At 41.2% G+C, this 16,080-nt stretch overlaps 1 protein-coding gene across 1 annotated transcript in view; it reads left to right on the forward strand.

Annotated features, from left to right (window-relative positions):
- ATRN (attractin) overlaps positions 1 to 16,080 on the forward strand; it is a 270,477-nt gene that overhangs the window by 144,317 nt on the left and 110,080 nt on the right. Inside the window, exons 20-24 of the mRNA XM_073342975.1 lie at positions 603 to 696; positions 8,534 to 8,586; positions 9,718 to 9,812; positions 13,185 to 13,263; positions 13,650 to 13,807. Coding sequence (XP_073199076.1) covers positions 603 to 696; positions 8,534 to 8,586; positions 9,718 to 9,812; positions 13,185 to 13,263; positions 13,650 to 13,807 — 479 coding nt within the window. The remainder of the gene's footprint in view (positions 1 to 602; positions 697 to 8,533; positions 8,587 to 9,717; positions 9,813 to 13,184; positions 13,264 to 13,649; positions 13,808 to 16,080) is intronic.

The raw sequence follows: 16,080 nt of genomic DNA on the forward strand, positions 1-16,080 counted from the left end.
TAACATTGGAAATACTAGGAATATCAAGTCTTCGTTTTTCCTGGAGAAACCTTCAGCTCCCCAAAGAAGAGGTAGACGTGTTGAATTGTTCACACAGAGCTGTTCTCCAAAATGTTTGTCAGGAGTTTGAGTAAAATAGGTATTAGTATTGTTTTTTGGTATTGTAAATATAGACCAGTTCCTCCCTTTTTGAATTTTCATTCCCTTGTGATATCATCACATTAGTACACCAGTTCTTCAAAGTGTCATCCAGCAGAAATGGGGCAGTTGAGGATTCATATATTTATTTATTTTAAGGCCAGAAGGGACCATTGTGATCACCTAGTCTGACTTCTTGCATAACAAAGACCAGAGAACTTCACCCAGTGATTTCTGTATATGGTGATACTTTTAATGTTAACCCCACCCCCAAAAAACATAAAACAAACCAAAAATCTGATATTGAGGTCTTTAAGCATCATAAACAAGCAAATGGGCACAAGTACATTTTTGGTTTGTAGTTAACCTTTAACACATCTCAGTTCTCTGCCTAAATGTTTTAATCACTGTAAACAAATCTGTCCATACTGTTTTACTCAAAACCTACTTTATCTCCTTTACAGCTTGCAAGTGTAATGGTCATGCCTCTATCTGTAATACAAATACAGGAAAGTGTTTCTGTACTACCAAAGGAATTAAAGGAGATGAGTGTCAACTGTGAGTTGCCATTTCTTATAAATATTTGCTATCCAAAGACTGTACATAATAAAGTAATTCTAAATAATGAAAAATGTATTTATTTAGTATGGCATTAAACATTTCCCAGTGCTGACATTTAACTAACTTCACCATCAGTGAAATCAGCAGTAGTTTTTATATTGTGGTAGTGAGCAAAATGGTTTTCTCAAGATTACTATATTAAGAGTTTATCAACTGAGAGAGAACATTTTATACAGATTTTAAAAGATGAAAAGTAAGATTTTTTTTTCTTCAGAATTTACATACTGCTGCACATATTCCTATTTAAAAAAAAATAGATGTGAACTGTCATTTTTAGGGCACTTTGTTTAAGCAGTTCCTGCAGGGGTGGAGAGTCAATATATAGGAAATATAGATAAATCTGAGGTAAGTTTTGAAAGAGATTTGAACAAGCTCTATTTTAAAGGAGCACAATGAGGTATAAACAGTCACAAAGTATAAGTGTAGAAAAAGTTTTTATAAAACCCTACTCTGCATCCGTCTTACCTGTTTAGATTTTAAGCTCTATGGAGCAGAGACTGTCTGCTGTTGTGTTTGTACAGTGCCTTGCACCATTCTTAAGCACTACTGTAATCATAGAAATATGGGTCTGGAAGGGGCCTTGAGAGATCATCAAGTGCAGCCCCCTGCACTGACTCATGACCAACTAAACCTACACCATTCCTGTCAGGCGGTTGTTCAACCTGTTCTTAAACCTGCAATGATGGAGATTCCACAGTCTCCCTTGGAAGCCTATTCTGGTGTTTAACTATCCTTAGAGTTAGAAAGTTTGTCCAAATATCCAATCTAAATGACCCTTGCTGCAGATTAGGGTCATTACTTCTTGTCCTTCCTTCAGTGGACATGGAGAATAATTGATCACTGTCCTCTTTTCATACCAGCACATACTTGAAAACTGTTATCAGGTCCCCACTCAGTTGTCTTTTTTTCAAGACTAAACATATCTAATTATTTTAACCTTTCCTCATAGGTCCGTTTTTTAAAACCTTTTTATTATTTTTGGTAGCTCTTCTATAAACGTTCTCCATTCTCCCCTCCCCCTTTTTCTTGAAATGTGGTGCCCAGAAGTGGTCAGTACTCCATCTGAGGCCTCACCAGTGCCAAGTAGAGCGGGACAGTTACCTCCCATGTCTTACACACTACACTCTTGTTAATGCACTCCAGGATGGTATTAGTCTTTTCTGCAACTGTATCGCATTGTTGACTCATATTTAATTTGCGATCCCCTACAGCCCCCAGATCCTTTTCTTCTGTACTACCACCTGGCCAGTTATTCCTCATTTTGTAGTTATGCATTTGATATTTACTTCCTAAGTGAATTACTTTGCACATGTCTTTATTCAATTTCATCTTGTGGATTGGAGACCAGTTCTTCATTGTATCATGCTTGTTTTGAATTCTAATCCTGTCCTTCGAAGTGCTACGTTGGCGTCATCAGCAAGTTTTATAAGCATACTCTCTGCTCCATTATCCAAGACATTAATAAAAATATTGACTAGTACTGGACCCAAGACAGACCTCTGTGGACCCCACTAGATATGTCCCCCTAATTTGACAGTCCTATACTTTTGGGTGTAGTCTTTTAACCAATCGTACTCTCACCTTTTAATAATTCCATCTAGACCACGTCCGTAGTTTGTTTGAGAATGTCATGTGAGACTGTGTCAAAAGCCTTACTAAAATAAAAAAAATCGTCTGCTGTTTCCTCCTTATCCATTGGGCCAGTAGCCTATCAAACAAGGAAATTAGGTTGGTTTGGCATGATTTGTTCTTGAGAAACCCAGGCTGACTATTCCTTGCAACCCTGTTATCTTCTGGGTGCTTACACATCGATAGTTTAATAATTTGTTCTGGTATCTTTCCAGGTAGTGAATAATATAATAAATACGATTAAATATGAAAACACAACCTAATAGAAATGTTTCCATTGCAATGTTTAGGAAAATAAAGTCAATGCAAAGTTTATTTTTGAAGGATTACTAACATGAGTAAAGGTTAACAGGATTAGGCCCTAGTATGGCAGAATTGAAGACTTGTTTATTTGGCTGGAGTTGCTTAATGGGGTACATGTGTGAAGAACTATTAAACTAATTTCAAGCAGAGGTTATTCTTTTGAGTAGTGTTCTTGTGTACGTTTCACTTTGTGTGCATGTGCCCCTGCACCTTTGATGCGAGGTTTTTGCTTGCAGTGCCTTTTCTGCTTGCATATGTGCCCTACGCATCCTCTTGTCCTGTACCAGGGCTATATAGGGCTGCACGGGCAAACCGCCCCCAGTTCCTTGTCAGCCACCTTCCATCAGAGACTGAGGTATAGCATGCGCCTGTTTGCTGTATGCCTATTTTCCCCTTTTATTAGTGTTTATGCTTTATAAGTAGTTCTTATTAGTTGTAGGTTTAGTATCTTCTACTTGGAACATTTATTCTCTTCTTCGTCGTTGTCGTCGTCTTCTGTGTTTTTCTTCTTCTTCTTCTTCCGTTGCGGATGCCAGGCTCCCTGGTATTTGAAAGGTGCTCCTATTGTTGAGAAGCAATCCCTGTTTGTGACAGGCACTCCCACTGCATTCGTTGCTTGGGAGACTCTCATGTTCCCAGCAAGTGTAAAATATGCTTTCTTTTGAGGGAAAATCCTGCAAAAACAGGGAAATTAAGTAGAGACAATTAATGATGGAGCAATCCTTAAAAACAGCTTTGGGTCGAGGCACTGAGCACCTCCTTGTCCAGGGACCCTCCACATCTGTCAGTGCTCCATTGTCACTGTCACAGAACTTCCAAGGGGAACATGGAATTAAACATGGAATTAAAACTCTGATCTCCAACCCTCTTCTTGACAGAGGTGCTGATAATCACACTGCCAATACTGAGAGCTTTGCACTCCAAGCTTAAGAAAGGAGATAAGAGGAGCAAAACAGAGAGTTCCTCATCAATGTAGATCCAGTCACCAGAGACCTCAGGCCCTCAGAGGAATGCTAGTGAGAGTCTGAGTACTTCAGGTACCATGAAGCACGTTAAGACTTCAGCTAAGTCCCATACCTCAGCGGTAAAGAGATTGGTACCAAAGACTTCCACTGCCAGGAGACCAGCTTCAGTGGAATCCTCAACTCCTTTGATATTGTCGTCAGTGCCTCGCATGATGACCTCTGCAACACCATCGGTGCTGATACTGAGTTCTGTTGTGCCAGTACCACAGGAATTCCAGTACCTGAAAAACATTTTGGTACCGAATAAGCCTGAGTCTCTGCTCCTTGTAACCTCTGGATACCTCTCAGTAATGAGGTTGGCTGGTTCACCAACTGCTCATGTTTCTGGGAGACTTATCTCTTTTCCATCTTTGACTATCCATGAGGAGTGGTTGTCACCTCTGATACAAGGTTGAAGAGCATTCTGACTCAAACTCAGAGCTTTCACTTCAAGAATCTCCAATTTATTCAAGTTTCAGAGTAACAGCCGTGTTAGTCTGTATTCGCAAAAAGAAAAGGAGTACTTGTGGCACCTTAGAGACCACAAGTACTCCTTTTCTTTTTGCAATTTATTCAAGGAGACATTACTCCCTGTGCAGAGGCAGGACACCAGACTACTGCTCTCCAACTTTTGGGATGACCAGCATTCTTCTCCCTATGCCTTATGGTCTCCCTCATTGGCCTTCCTGGGAGCCATGGGCAATGTATCACTGGCAGTTTTCAGCAATCTCACCTCAGTCCCTCAGGGAACATGGAAGACCTGATTCCCCGATACAGTGCATCCCTTCTCCCCATTCTTAGCCCGAGGAGACCTTTTATTTATCTTTTACCACAGGAACATCAAGAACAGCTCAGCTCCATAACAAAGGAGAGTCAGCTTTTGGGAAAAACTTCACTGTGGTCTTCACACGATGTGGCAGAGACGGCAGCCAGGTCTATTTCCACTACATTAATGATGAGGTGACCTTCCTGGCTTCAGTTGTTCAGTTTTCCGCATGAAGGAAAATTGATTGTGGAAGATTAACCTTTCGATTGCCAGAAGCTTTTTGCAGATTCCATGGATCATTTGCATCATACCCTAAAGGACTCTAGGGCAATACTTAAGTCTTTGGGATATACACACCTGCAAATTAAGGAAGTTTAGCAGGTCTCAGTTAGCTCAAAGGTCCCGCCCTGCTCTATTTTCAGCCTTCCAGAGGACACCTAAACTACCAGCTAAGAAGTCATGGTTTTCAAAGAAAAAGCCTTCAGATACCTCAACTGCTTCATCCCAGCCTTCCGTGTCGTCCAAAGGCCAGTTTTGATTGTTTGGGTGAGAGTCCAGACCAACCAATGACCAGGTTTTATCATCTGCACAACACAACTCCAGTTCCTCAATTTGGACACTGCCTCTCTCTCTATTTCCTCAAGCATGCGAGTCTATAAAATCGGACAAATGGGTATTGGAAGCCATTACTTCGGATTACACTACCCAGTTTACCTCAGTTCCTCCCTTGTAACCCCCTTCCCTGTCCCTTTTCAGGGTCTCCTTTCACAAACAGTTGCTGACACAGGAGGTGTCATCACTCCTAAATCTAGGAGCCATGGAGCCAATCTCACTTCAACACAGGGAAAAGGGGTTCTATTCAAAATATTTTCTGATACACAAGAAAAACAGGGCTTGGAGACTGATACCAGATCTCAGACAATTGAACTAGCATGTCAGACTTCTGAAATTCAAGATGGTGTCCCTAGCAGCTGTAATTCTGTCCCTGGAATTAGGAGACGGATTTGTGACCTTTGATCTAAAAAATGCCTACTACTTTTGCGAGACAGATGAATCCCACGTTCAGTCACAGTCATTACCAGTACTGGGCCCTACTCTTCGGCCTGTCATCCACCCCAAGGGTATTCTGAAAAAGCATGGTGCTGCCTACCTCTGTTGTCTTTCCCTACCTTGATGGAAGGCTCCTCAAGGGTCGGTCATATCAGGAGGTGCAGTTCAAACAACAACTTCACTATTCCAAAGTTTAGGCCTGCAGATAAATTTCAGAATCAGTCTTGACCCCCTACAGAATGAATTATCTTTATAAGCCACTTCTGGATTCTATAATGGCAGAGTTTTTCTCCCTCTCGACAGGTTCCTTGTTCTAAATTACCTTATACAAACAGTGTTGCTCAGCCCTCAAGTTCCAGGGGACTTGTCTGCAACTGCTGGGACACGTGGCAGCTTGTGGTTTTGTGGCGCAAAATGCCAGGTTGCATCTTTGATGTCTACAGGGGTGGCTCAGGATTGTTCATACACCCAACAAACACAGTCGCAACTAGCAAGTACCTGTACCCAATCAGGTCCTACAGTCACTCATCTGGTGGCGGAATCTATCCAAAGTTAATGCAGGAATTCTGTTCAACCAGAATCCCTCCTATAGTCCTATTAACATTGGACTCTTCCCTCTTGGAATGGGGAGTACATTTGGGTCCTCACACAGGCCCTGGAAAATGGTCACAACAGGAACACTGCTTACACATCAATCTCTTGGAATTAAGGGTGGTCAAAAATGCTTTCCTCCACTTCCTTCCCCTGCTCAAAAACAAGTCCATCAAGATCATGACAGCCAACGTAGCATGCATGTATTAAATCAATGGTCCGGGCAGAGTGTGTTCCTCTCACTCTGCCTCAAAGCGGTAAAACTTTGGAACTGTTTCATAGCCAGATAGTCATCTGGGCTTCTTACCTTCCAGATATACAAAACACCATGGCAGATGATCTGAGCAGACATTTGTCCTTAAATTACGAATAGGAGTTGGACTCTTGAGTGCTCAATAAAATACTCCTGACTTGGGGATTTCCAGAGATTAATTTTTTTGCCACAGCAGTCAAAACAAAGTGCAGGAAATTCTGTTCCAGAGGGAGTCTCGATCCCCAATCTCTAGGAGACGCTTTCCTCATTATATAGACAAAGGGTCTTCTCTATGCAGATCCTCCAACTCCATTGCTCTTAAAGATCCTTGTCAAGAACAGAGAGGACCAAGCCAAAGTCATTTTGATTGTAGCAAACTTGGCCAATATACGTTTGGTTTCTGAACCTCCTCAGACTCACCTCTTATCCTCTGTGGAGGCTACAGATAAAATCTCCAGTATTGTCTCAGGATGTGAGTCAGACCTTTCACCCCAGTCTTGGTTCTTCAGTGGTTCTTCAGAGACCTTATGCTCATCAGAAGTACAAAGATACTGTTGAATAGCAGAAAGAAATCTAATAGACATACTTACCTTCAGAAATGGAGAAGTTATAGCCTTTGGTGTAACCAATGCCATCGGTTTTCTGTCCAGTCTCTCTTTCCTCAATCTTGGACTACCTGTTGGAATTGAAAAATTCAGGCCTTTCCTGGAATTCCATCAAGGTTCATTTAACAGCAATAACAGCTTTCCACGTGTCAGGAGAAGGTTTCTTATTATTCACTCATCCAACCACAGTGAGATTTGTAAAAGTATTTATCAATCTTTTCCCACAGATAAGAGCCCCTACACTGCTTTTGGGTTTTAAACCTTGTTCTTAACCGTCTCAGGAAGCAGACATGTGCTCACTTTTATATCTGTCTGTGAAGACCGCCTTCTTGGTGGCCAACATTTCTGCTCAAGGGGATGGGGAAACGGGGACGCTAATTGCAGACCCGTCCTTTTACTTTGTTCTCCAAGGAGAAGGTATCTCTATGACCCCATTCAAAGTTCTTACTCCTCTGGAGTTCATATCAACCAAACTATTAATTTTTTGTTTTTTCCCTTAAGTTGCATCAGTTTACACAAGAGCCTTCATTTCATATGTTAGCTGTTAAAAGAGCATTAGCTTTTCACTTGGACAGGACTAGGCCATTCAGTAAGACCCCCAGACTTTATTTCCGTTGCAGAGAAGTCTAATGGAGCACCTATCTTCACTCAGAAACTTTCTAAATGTATCTTCTGGATGTATTATTGCCTGCTAGGGTTTCGCTGCGGTTACGCCTCTCCTAAGAGTGAGTGCACGCTCTACTAGATCACTGTCTGCATCTCTACTCAGAGATGTTCTGGTTGCTTAAATCTGCAGGGCTGCAGCATGATCCTTGATGTACATGTTTTCTGACCACTGTGCCCTATTTACACTGCCAGATCAGATGCAGCAATAGGCAACACAGTTGTCTCTTCGGTAATGGACTCTGCTCCAAAACTTCCAACTTCTCAAAGGGTTACTGATAGGGAGCCACCTAAAGTGGAGTGCCCACAGGGATTCTGTTCGAAGATGGAGGAGTTACTCATGTTGTGCAGTAACTGGAATTCTTTGAGGTGCATCCCCCTGTGGGTGCTCCACTACCCACCCTTTTCCCCTCTGCTTAGGAGCTGCCTGTGTGGGCTTTGCGATAGAGGAAGAACTGAGAGCAGTTTGCCTGCTCCACCATGTGAAGCCTTGGTACGGGGCACGAGGATGTGCAGGGCTCATGTGTGGGCAGAATGGGCACTGCTACCAAAAATCTCTGGTCAGAGGCACAGGGGCACGTGCGCACCTAAAGTGAAGCACCTGCAGGGGGACACATCTTGAAGAACTCCCATTAGTGCACAAGGTGAGTAACACCTCCTTCCTGTAATTTTCATACTTCAGTTTCATTGCTTTCTACTTGCTTGCTTGGGTCTTCCAAGTTTCCATGGTTTCTTCAATATCTCATTACAGCTTCAGACTTGCACCTTTTTGTTTTTAATTGTATACAGTTATCTTCTGAGCTCAAGCTGTGTTCCGTAATTGTTTTTAAATGGATAGAGATTCAAGCCAAAAAAAAGGAGAAAATCAGACTGAAAACCAACATTGATTTAAAAAAAATATTCTTTTTAGGTGTGAGGTAGAAAATCGATACCAAGGAAATCCACTTAAAGGAACATGTTATTGTAAGTACAACTGCTTTTCTTTGCCTGAAAATAGTAAATGTCTTATTTGATATATAGGAGCAAATAAGTTACATCTATTTTACTTTGCACATCTGTTTAAATGCAGATGGGTTAGGACAGTGGTTCTCAAAATGTGGGTCGGGACCCTGTTCTAATGGGGTTGCCAGGGCTGACATTAGACTTGCTGGGGTCTGGGGCCAAAGCTGAAGCCCAGAAAGGAAAAACAGCACAGTGTAGGGCAGGCTTCTTGATAGTAATTTTGAAGCCCAGAAGACTGGGAACATGATGATCTTTAAAAAAGTTATTGTCAGTGCTGTGTATTGTCATGATGGCTACAAATACTTCATTAAATATTTAGTTCCTTTGTGCAGTCCTTTGAGCCCAGTAGAGACTGCGGTGGACTGGATTAGGCTTCTTTCATGGGAGGGGAGGGGAAGGGAAAAGAGAAAGGAGAACAAGATAAGATATCGGTGCATCATGAAGCCTCAACCCACTTTTTGAAAAAGGCCTTTTTTTATTAGCCATAGTAGCAATTTTATTGTATTTGCCTGGCCTTTGATTTTTCCCAAATGCAGTGAAAATGTGGTGGTTTACCAGTTTTGCTAGATGCTTTTCCCCACACTGTTCTAATGGGAACATTGTATTCTGCCATTCAAAAATGTTTGGTCTTCTTTAAACTCCCATAACATTGATAAACAGTTTTGATAGATACTTTAGACTTGGTGAAACGACAAGAACTAAGGAAAATGTGGTTAAATTATGTAGTCAACCACATTTCCCTTCTACCAAGTTCTCTTAGGATGGAGACTTTTATCAGATGTCCTGCTTGAAAAATGTAAACCTTTCCCCCCTTCTCTTCCAAAAAAAAAAAAAAAAAAAAATTGGGTTAACTTTAATAGAGTAGGATGTAATACCCTCCGAGGTTGGTATAGTGAGGTGTCTAAAGTGTTCATTATTCTCTCCCAAACTCAACTTTCTGTTGAGGGCAGATTATAACAGTGCAATAACTCTCTCTTGTTGCAGTAAGCTGTTTGCTTAATCTAAATTAGAAATCACTTACCTGCCTTGCTTTCCAGAAGCTTGTTTTATTTCAAGGCACTTTTTCACCTTTTTTGCATGTATTCTTTACAGATACTCTTCTTATCGACTATCAGTTCACCTTCAGCCTTTCCCAAGAGGACGATCGCTACTATACTGCAATCAATTTTGTAGCAACACCTGAAGAGGTGAGTATGGTCTCTTCCTTTATGATATCCCTACATTTCATACTTTGTTTAAAAAAATCTGCCTTCTCCTTGCACTGAAGAGAGTGGCTCATACTGTTCTTTGAACAGAACTACCGCCTTGGTGCACATGCATAGTCCATGTGCTAGCCAGAATGTCCTCAATCTGTGTAGCTACATCTTGCTTCCTTGCAGCTCCAAATGTTTGTGGCCAAAGTGGGGCAAAAGGAACCGCAGCCTAAAGTTATTGTGCAGTTCACTAGCTTTGTACTTCTGGAATATGTAGTCAAACCCCTCTAGCTTTCTGTTGTTGCTTGCAGTTAGTCTTGTATCTTATTGTGTCTGCTTTCTTCACTTTCTTTTACTCTAATATAGTTAGTCAGTGTAGAATTATGCCATGGCACAGTTCATTCTGTTGTTTATTTTGCTTTTCTTCCTGGTGCAAAAGGCATCTCCTTTTGGAATGGAAATATAGAGCAGTCATGTAAGGTATCTGACTTCAAGTGCAGCTCCACATTCATGGTGACTCCTGTGCATCAGTGAAGGTCGCTTCTCTTTCACCTCAAGAGCACAGAGAGAGGTCAGCTTCCAGTTATTCTGCAGGGACAAAGCCCATGGGCTAGCCAGAATAACTCTTAGTCAATTAACACCAGGGCTTCTTCTGTGTTTAATAACCAGCTGAATTCAGAATCCCAAAATTTCTCTGATCCTGTTGTGCAGGAAAACGTCCTGTTGGTCCAAACACTGCAGCGAGTTAATGCTGTCAGTTTCATCCTTGGAACTGAGGGGTGGGGAGACAGGAAAAAGCAACAGTACTCCATGTCTTAAATCAGACTCCAAGAACATCAGAACGTAGCTCAGAGGCCACCAGCACTGAGCTGGTTGTACAGAGCCTAATATAATGGGGCCTTGATCCATCTTTGTGGTCCGTGGTGCTATTGCAGTACAAACAGGAGGCTCCTTGATACGGTGAATGACAGACTCCTTCAGTACAGACAAAACCACTTCCCATTTTTTTCAGTGCTCACATCATTCCTACCAAAAGATGCTGTGGATGGGATAAGTCAAAGCAGTACTATTGTCTGTCTGCTCAATCCAGCTGAGTACAGGAACTTCTCCAAACACACTCTTGAGCAGAGACTTCTCCTTGGAATGCAGCTTACAGTTCCTTGTTGGCTGCTCTTAAGGAGCCTCTTGGTTCTAAGAGAGAGCCCTGCATTCTCCCGCAGGATCAACAACCACAGCCTCCAGGCTAATAATGGGGAAACCATGGCTTTGGGGGCCAGGACGACCTCCCCTTGGCACCCATCAGTGTAATGAGGCCCCATGGGACCTGCACTCCATGACCGGGGTGTCAAACCAAGCAAGGGCTCTGTTGTATTTAGTTAGATGGAATATATGGATCCAAAGAGTCAAAGATATTAACATGGTGCTATTGCTGTTCAGCATTAAGCAGTGTTAAAAAAGGTTTGGGGTTTGGTATACAGAGAACCCAGCCTGCCTAGTACATGGCAAACACTATTAAGAATCATTTGAATCCCTTATTAGGAATACAGAAAATAAGGAAAAAACCGTTAAAAAAGCATTTAAAAAGGAAAGCATTAATAAGTTTCATTCTCACGACATTCCTTCTTCCCTCTCCCTTTAGCCAGAGAGAGTCTTTAAAAACATGCCCACTTGTCTGAAAGTCTCTTAGATGGTACTACGGATGTTAACTATCCTTAGTTACTTATAATGGGCAGGAGCTATTGTTACTGTCGTTGAAATCTGATCCCATTTCCTAAAAGACAAAACAAATGAAATGCACACAAAAGGGAAAAGTGAAGAACAACAAAGATAGAAAATACAACTTCTGTCTCTAGTGTTATCTCTCACTTGCAGCTTCACTGCTGGAGAAATACAAGCACAGCACAAGGTCTTATCAGCGACTCTGAGACCTGACAAACTTGTACCAGCATCGGGATGTTTAGGGCTTTACTTTTAGCTGCCTTTCCGGGCTCAGGCTTACAGCAATGTTGCAACGTATGCATTGTTGTCTAATAAGACAAATAGCTGGACAAAAGGAAAAAGGAGAGGGCTAGGAAAGAGAAGAAATATGGTGGGAAGGAAAAGAACCTTTTGGGAAACAGGGGAAGGAAAGAAAAGAGAAGGATGTGTATGAGACACAGCCTCACGTGTCAGGTGATATTTGGGATTAGCATGAGCCAGTTGAGGTGGCAATGGTGATGTCGTCTGGGTCCCTCTTCCTTGGCCCAGTCTGCTCAGGACATCTCTCCGTAACCAGACGATGAAGAGTCTGAGGAGATGGTGGGGTTGGCAGCTGTCATGATGAAGTTTTCACCTTCCTCTTCTCTAGTCAGCCATCTGTCTGTATTTCCCCTCACCCCACGTCTTTTTTGTTAAGGACCCCAAAAGGGAGTGATGGACAGAATGGTCCCATCCCCTCATTATTTTGTGCACCAGTTAGACCTAATTTCTGACACACCAATTTTGGTTAATTAATTTCCAGTCCCATACTTTTCTTGTTGACCAGGCATGGTCTTAACACAGTCCTTGAGTTATATCAGGAGGCCTTTTTTTGTTTAGGCTAATTCAGTCTTTTTGCACTTTTTCCCTGTCAACATTTATTATGAGTTATTGTAACGTTTTCTGAACTTTCACTCACTTTTCACAGTTGAGCTCAGAGTTAGGGAAAATTTGTAGGCCCAGTTATCACAAAAGAGGCTATAAATTTATATTCTATTATAAAAATTTATATTATTATATAATTTTATAAAAGAAGGCACAGATATTGGAGCGAGAGGAACATATGGAGGGCCATTGTCAGAGCAAAGATGGAGGTGGGGAGGAATACCAATAGGTAACATGAATTGAAATCTAGACCAGGGCAGATATTTTGTACAAAATACAATTGTTTACAAAATTACAAAATTAATTGTACAAAATTAATGGATACAAAATTAATTGTTTTATTGGGGGCGGGGGAAGAGTATTTAAAACCAAAAATTATCTAAATGTGTTTGCATTAAAATATATTTGAATGCTGCCACTGCCAGTGACCCCAGAATCATACTTAGGATAGTCTGCAAAGAACCCTAAATGAATATGGTTTGGAATTACATTGAAGTAAACTTTTCTTTTTGGGGAGATCCAAATGAAAATGTACAGCTATGTTCTATTTTATATACAATATGTGTCTTGTCTTTAAAATGTGTCTTTAAAATGTGTCTTGCTGGATGTTAGTGCTCTCACATGTAGATGAGTATTTTATTCAACATACTTTTAGTGAGAGTTGCTTTCAAAACAGATCAATTTTAGTTGAATGACATCTGTTAAAAATAACTGTTTTCTTCTCTCTCTTTTTCTCTAAATCAGCAAAATAGAGACCTGGACATGTTTATCAACGCATCTAAAAACTTCAACCTGAACATAACTTGGTCAACGAGTTTTGCAGGTAAAAGAGAAAAGTAAACCAGAATCTCAACTGTATGGGAATAATTAAACACTATATGTTACATTTTAGAAATTGGGATGTGGGAAAGAAATTAAATTAAGAAAGGAATTTTAGTTTTCCCCTCTCCAGTTTTCCAATTCTCACATCTTGATAATGTGCATTGGAGACAGTGGAAATGCTGATCTAATTTTTTGTAATGCAATATTTTGTGTGTTCATTGATTCTGCTAATGAAATACAACTCAAAATTGCAGTCTTCAGATGAATAGTTCCTTTTACTGTCACAGCCATAGCTTAATAACTAAGGATAATTGGTCCCCTTTGAAAATCACTTAAGATCGGCGCTGAAAGCAAACTTTTATTGCTACTTTTTAAATTCTGAAACAGCTGGCACCCAGGCAGGGGAGGAGATTCCAGTTGTTTCAAGGTCCAACATAAAGGAATACAAGGACAGCTTCTCCAATGAGAAATTTGATTTCCGGAGCAACCCCAACATCACTTTCTTTGTTTACGTGAGCAACTTCACCTGGCCGATAAAAATACAGGTAAGAACTCTCTTAATAACTAATAGATATACTCTATTAACACAACTTGTCATCTCTTCCTTCCCTAAAGCATCCGTAAATGTGATATGCTGTGCATTGTCTGAGTTGAGCCACAGCCTCAGACAGTGGAACACAGCACCAGACAAGGGATGCACAAAGATCTTTGGCAAGCAATTCCAAAATGTGTCCCCCTCCTCCCCCCCAATCTTCTGGCACTGTCGCTGTCTCCTGCAGATCTGGAACTGTACCTGGGAAAATCTGCTGCCCCAGAAGCAAAGAAATTGGCAGTCAGCGTGGTCCAGTGTTGTCATAGAAATATATTAAAAAACTCAGTCTTTAGCTTTCATAACAAATATAGCATATTGTTTCTCACTCTCAGGGAAAAGTAACCAAATGTCAAAAAACGCAGACCGTTGGTGTGGAAACTAATAGAGGAGGCTTTTATAGGTTCTGCTGCCTCTTTTTATTTCTTGTTCTTGCCTAGACACAGCTGGAGGCTTTGCTCCCGGAATGATGAGGCTTGTGGGTTGGTTCTCTTCTTTGGTTCAATGCCCTCTGTTTACCCCTTGCTGTTCTGGTCACATGTGGCATAAGTACACCCCATTACATTAGTCCTACATCAGCAGAGGGATTAGAACATAAGAATGGCCATACTGGGTCAGACACTTCGCTTATGTTTTTGCTTAGTTCTGAAATCATATTCTCAGCTACTTTGCAATAGACACCACAGTTGCAATTTTTAACCTAGTGAATCTGCACATTCTTTTTACTTCAAAATGTTTTTTTCTTTTTGTGTTTTCTCTAGTCTGACAAGATGAAACCTTTTTAAACTTCCTTTTTTCTTTTTTTTTTTTTAATAGTTTGTTGTACTACTCTTTTTAGAAATCCTTAGCAGGTACTGTACATGGGGATAATGTGAGATTTTTTTTGCCCAAGGTATGGTTGTAGTCAGAAAAATTACAGTAAAAATGGTACCTCCTACTCAACAGATTGAATACCCAGAGAACAAGAATCATTCCTGCTAATTTTGGTGGCAAAAATAAGGGTTTTTTAAAAAATATTTTATGTTGGCATGGAACCAGTACAGATGATGAGAGTAATGAGAGGTGCATCTTTAACAGTTTTAAGGTTAAATATTACAGATAAGTGTTTATAATACCACTTGGACCTAGGAAGGTTCATCACCCACACTAACTAGCCTTAATACTCACTTCTGGTGCTTCAGTCCCAGAACATTTTGCATATTCCAAACTCCCTATCCCTGTCACAGCTTCATGGCATCGGGATGTATAGAACTTGTAAGGTGGTGTGGAAACCAGAAGGATATCCTGGCCTGGGAGACCGGGTGAATACCCCAAACCACTCTTTGGGAATGATCTTTTATGTGCTTACTACAAAAACAGTGTACACCCCAAGGGAGCTGAGCTGGCTCTTGGTTTGCTTGTGATAAAAATACCTGTCATGCAGAGTCAAATGACAGCAGAGGCTCAGAAATGGTAGTGGAGAAAGCTCCAGGAGTCAGCTGGCAGTTGACCTTGGCCTGAATAAGAGAGTGACCCGGTCTTCTCTTACTTATTTGCACTGTCAGCAGCTTTAACAAGGACTCCATGGACTGTAGTTCTTGCTCTCTGATCACCCTCATGATCTCCTGGAGCTTTCTCCACTACCATTTCTGAGCCTCTGCTGCCATTTGATTCTGCATGACAGGTATTTTTATCACAAGCAAACCAAGTGCCTTTTTTGGGCCAGGAATACTTCCAGTGACGGGGGGAAACAGAGCTGTGATCGAGACTTAGAATGAGGTGCTGTTGTTGGTATAGAATGTCTGAATGAGGCATACAGTTTCTGTATCTCTGGGGAACTTGTCCAGACATAAGAGCATAAATTCTTCCACGTGTACTTGCCATTAACTAGAGTAGTAATTACTCTGTGAAAACTGGCAACCTCAGATGAGTACTGCTGATGGATATATGCATTTCATGTTGCCAAGCCCACTGTGGGGGCTATTTAGCTGGAGACGGTAATACATAGTGCCCTACATGGGATGTGTAATCAAAGTGCACAATGTCGCTGAGATTATGAAGTGTTTTTGCAAGATGTTTCCCAGATTGTGCTTGGACTGTTGATGACATCCATAGTTCTATTCTTTACCCAGCAAGCATGATTGTCATCTGAAAAGGCTATATTCCATGTTGGGTGAACAGACCAGCGAAGAGAGGAAACAGCGTTTCATTCACCAGAACCAGAAGCTGTAGTTCAGAACCCCAGACTGG

This window comes from Lepidochelys kempii, chromosome 4 (assembly GCF_965140265.1).
Source record: "Lepidochelys kempii isolate rLepKem1 chromosome 4, rLepKem1.hap2, whole genome shotgun sequence".
In the NCBI taxonomy this organism is placed as follows: Eukaryota; Metazoa; Chordata; order Testudines; family Cheloniidae; genus Lepidochelys; species Lepidochelys kempii.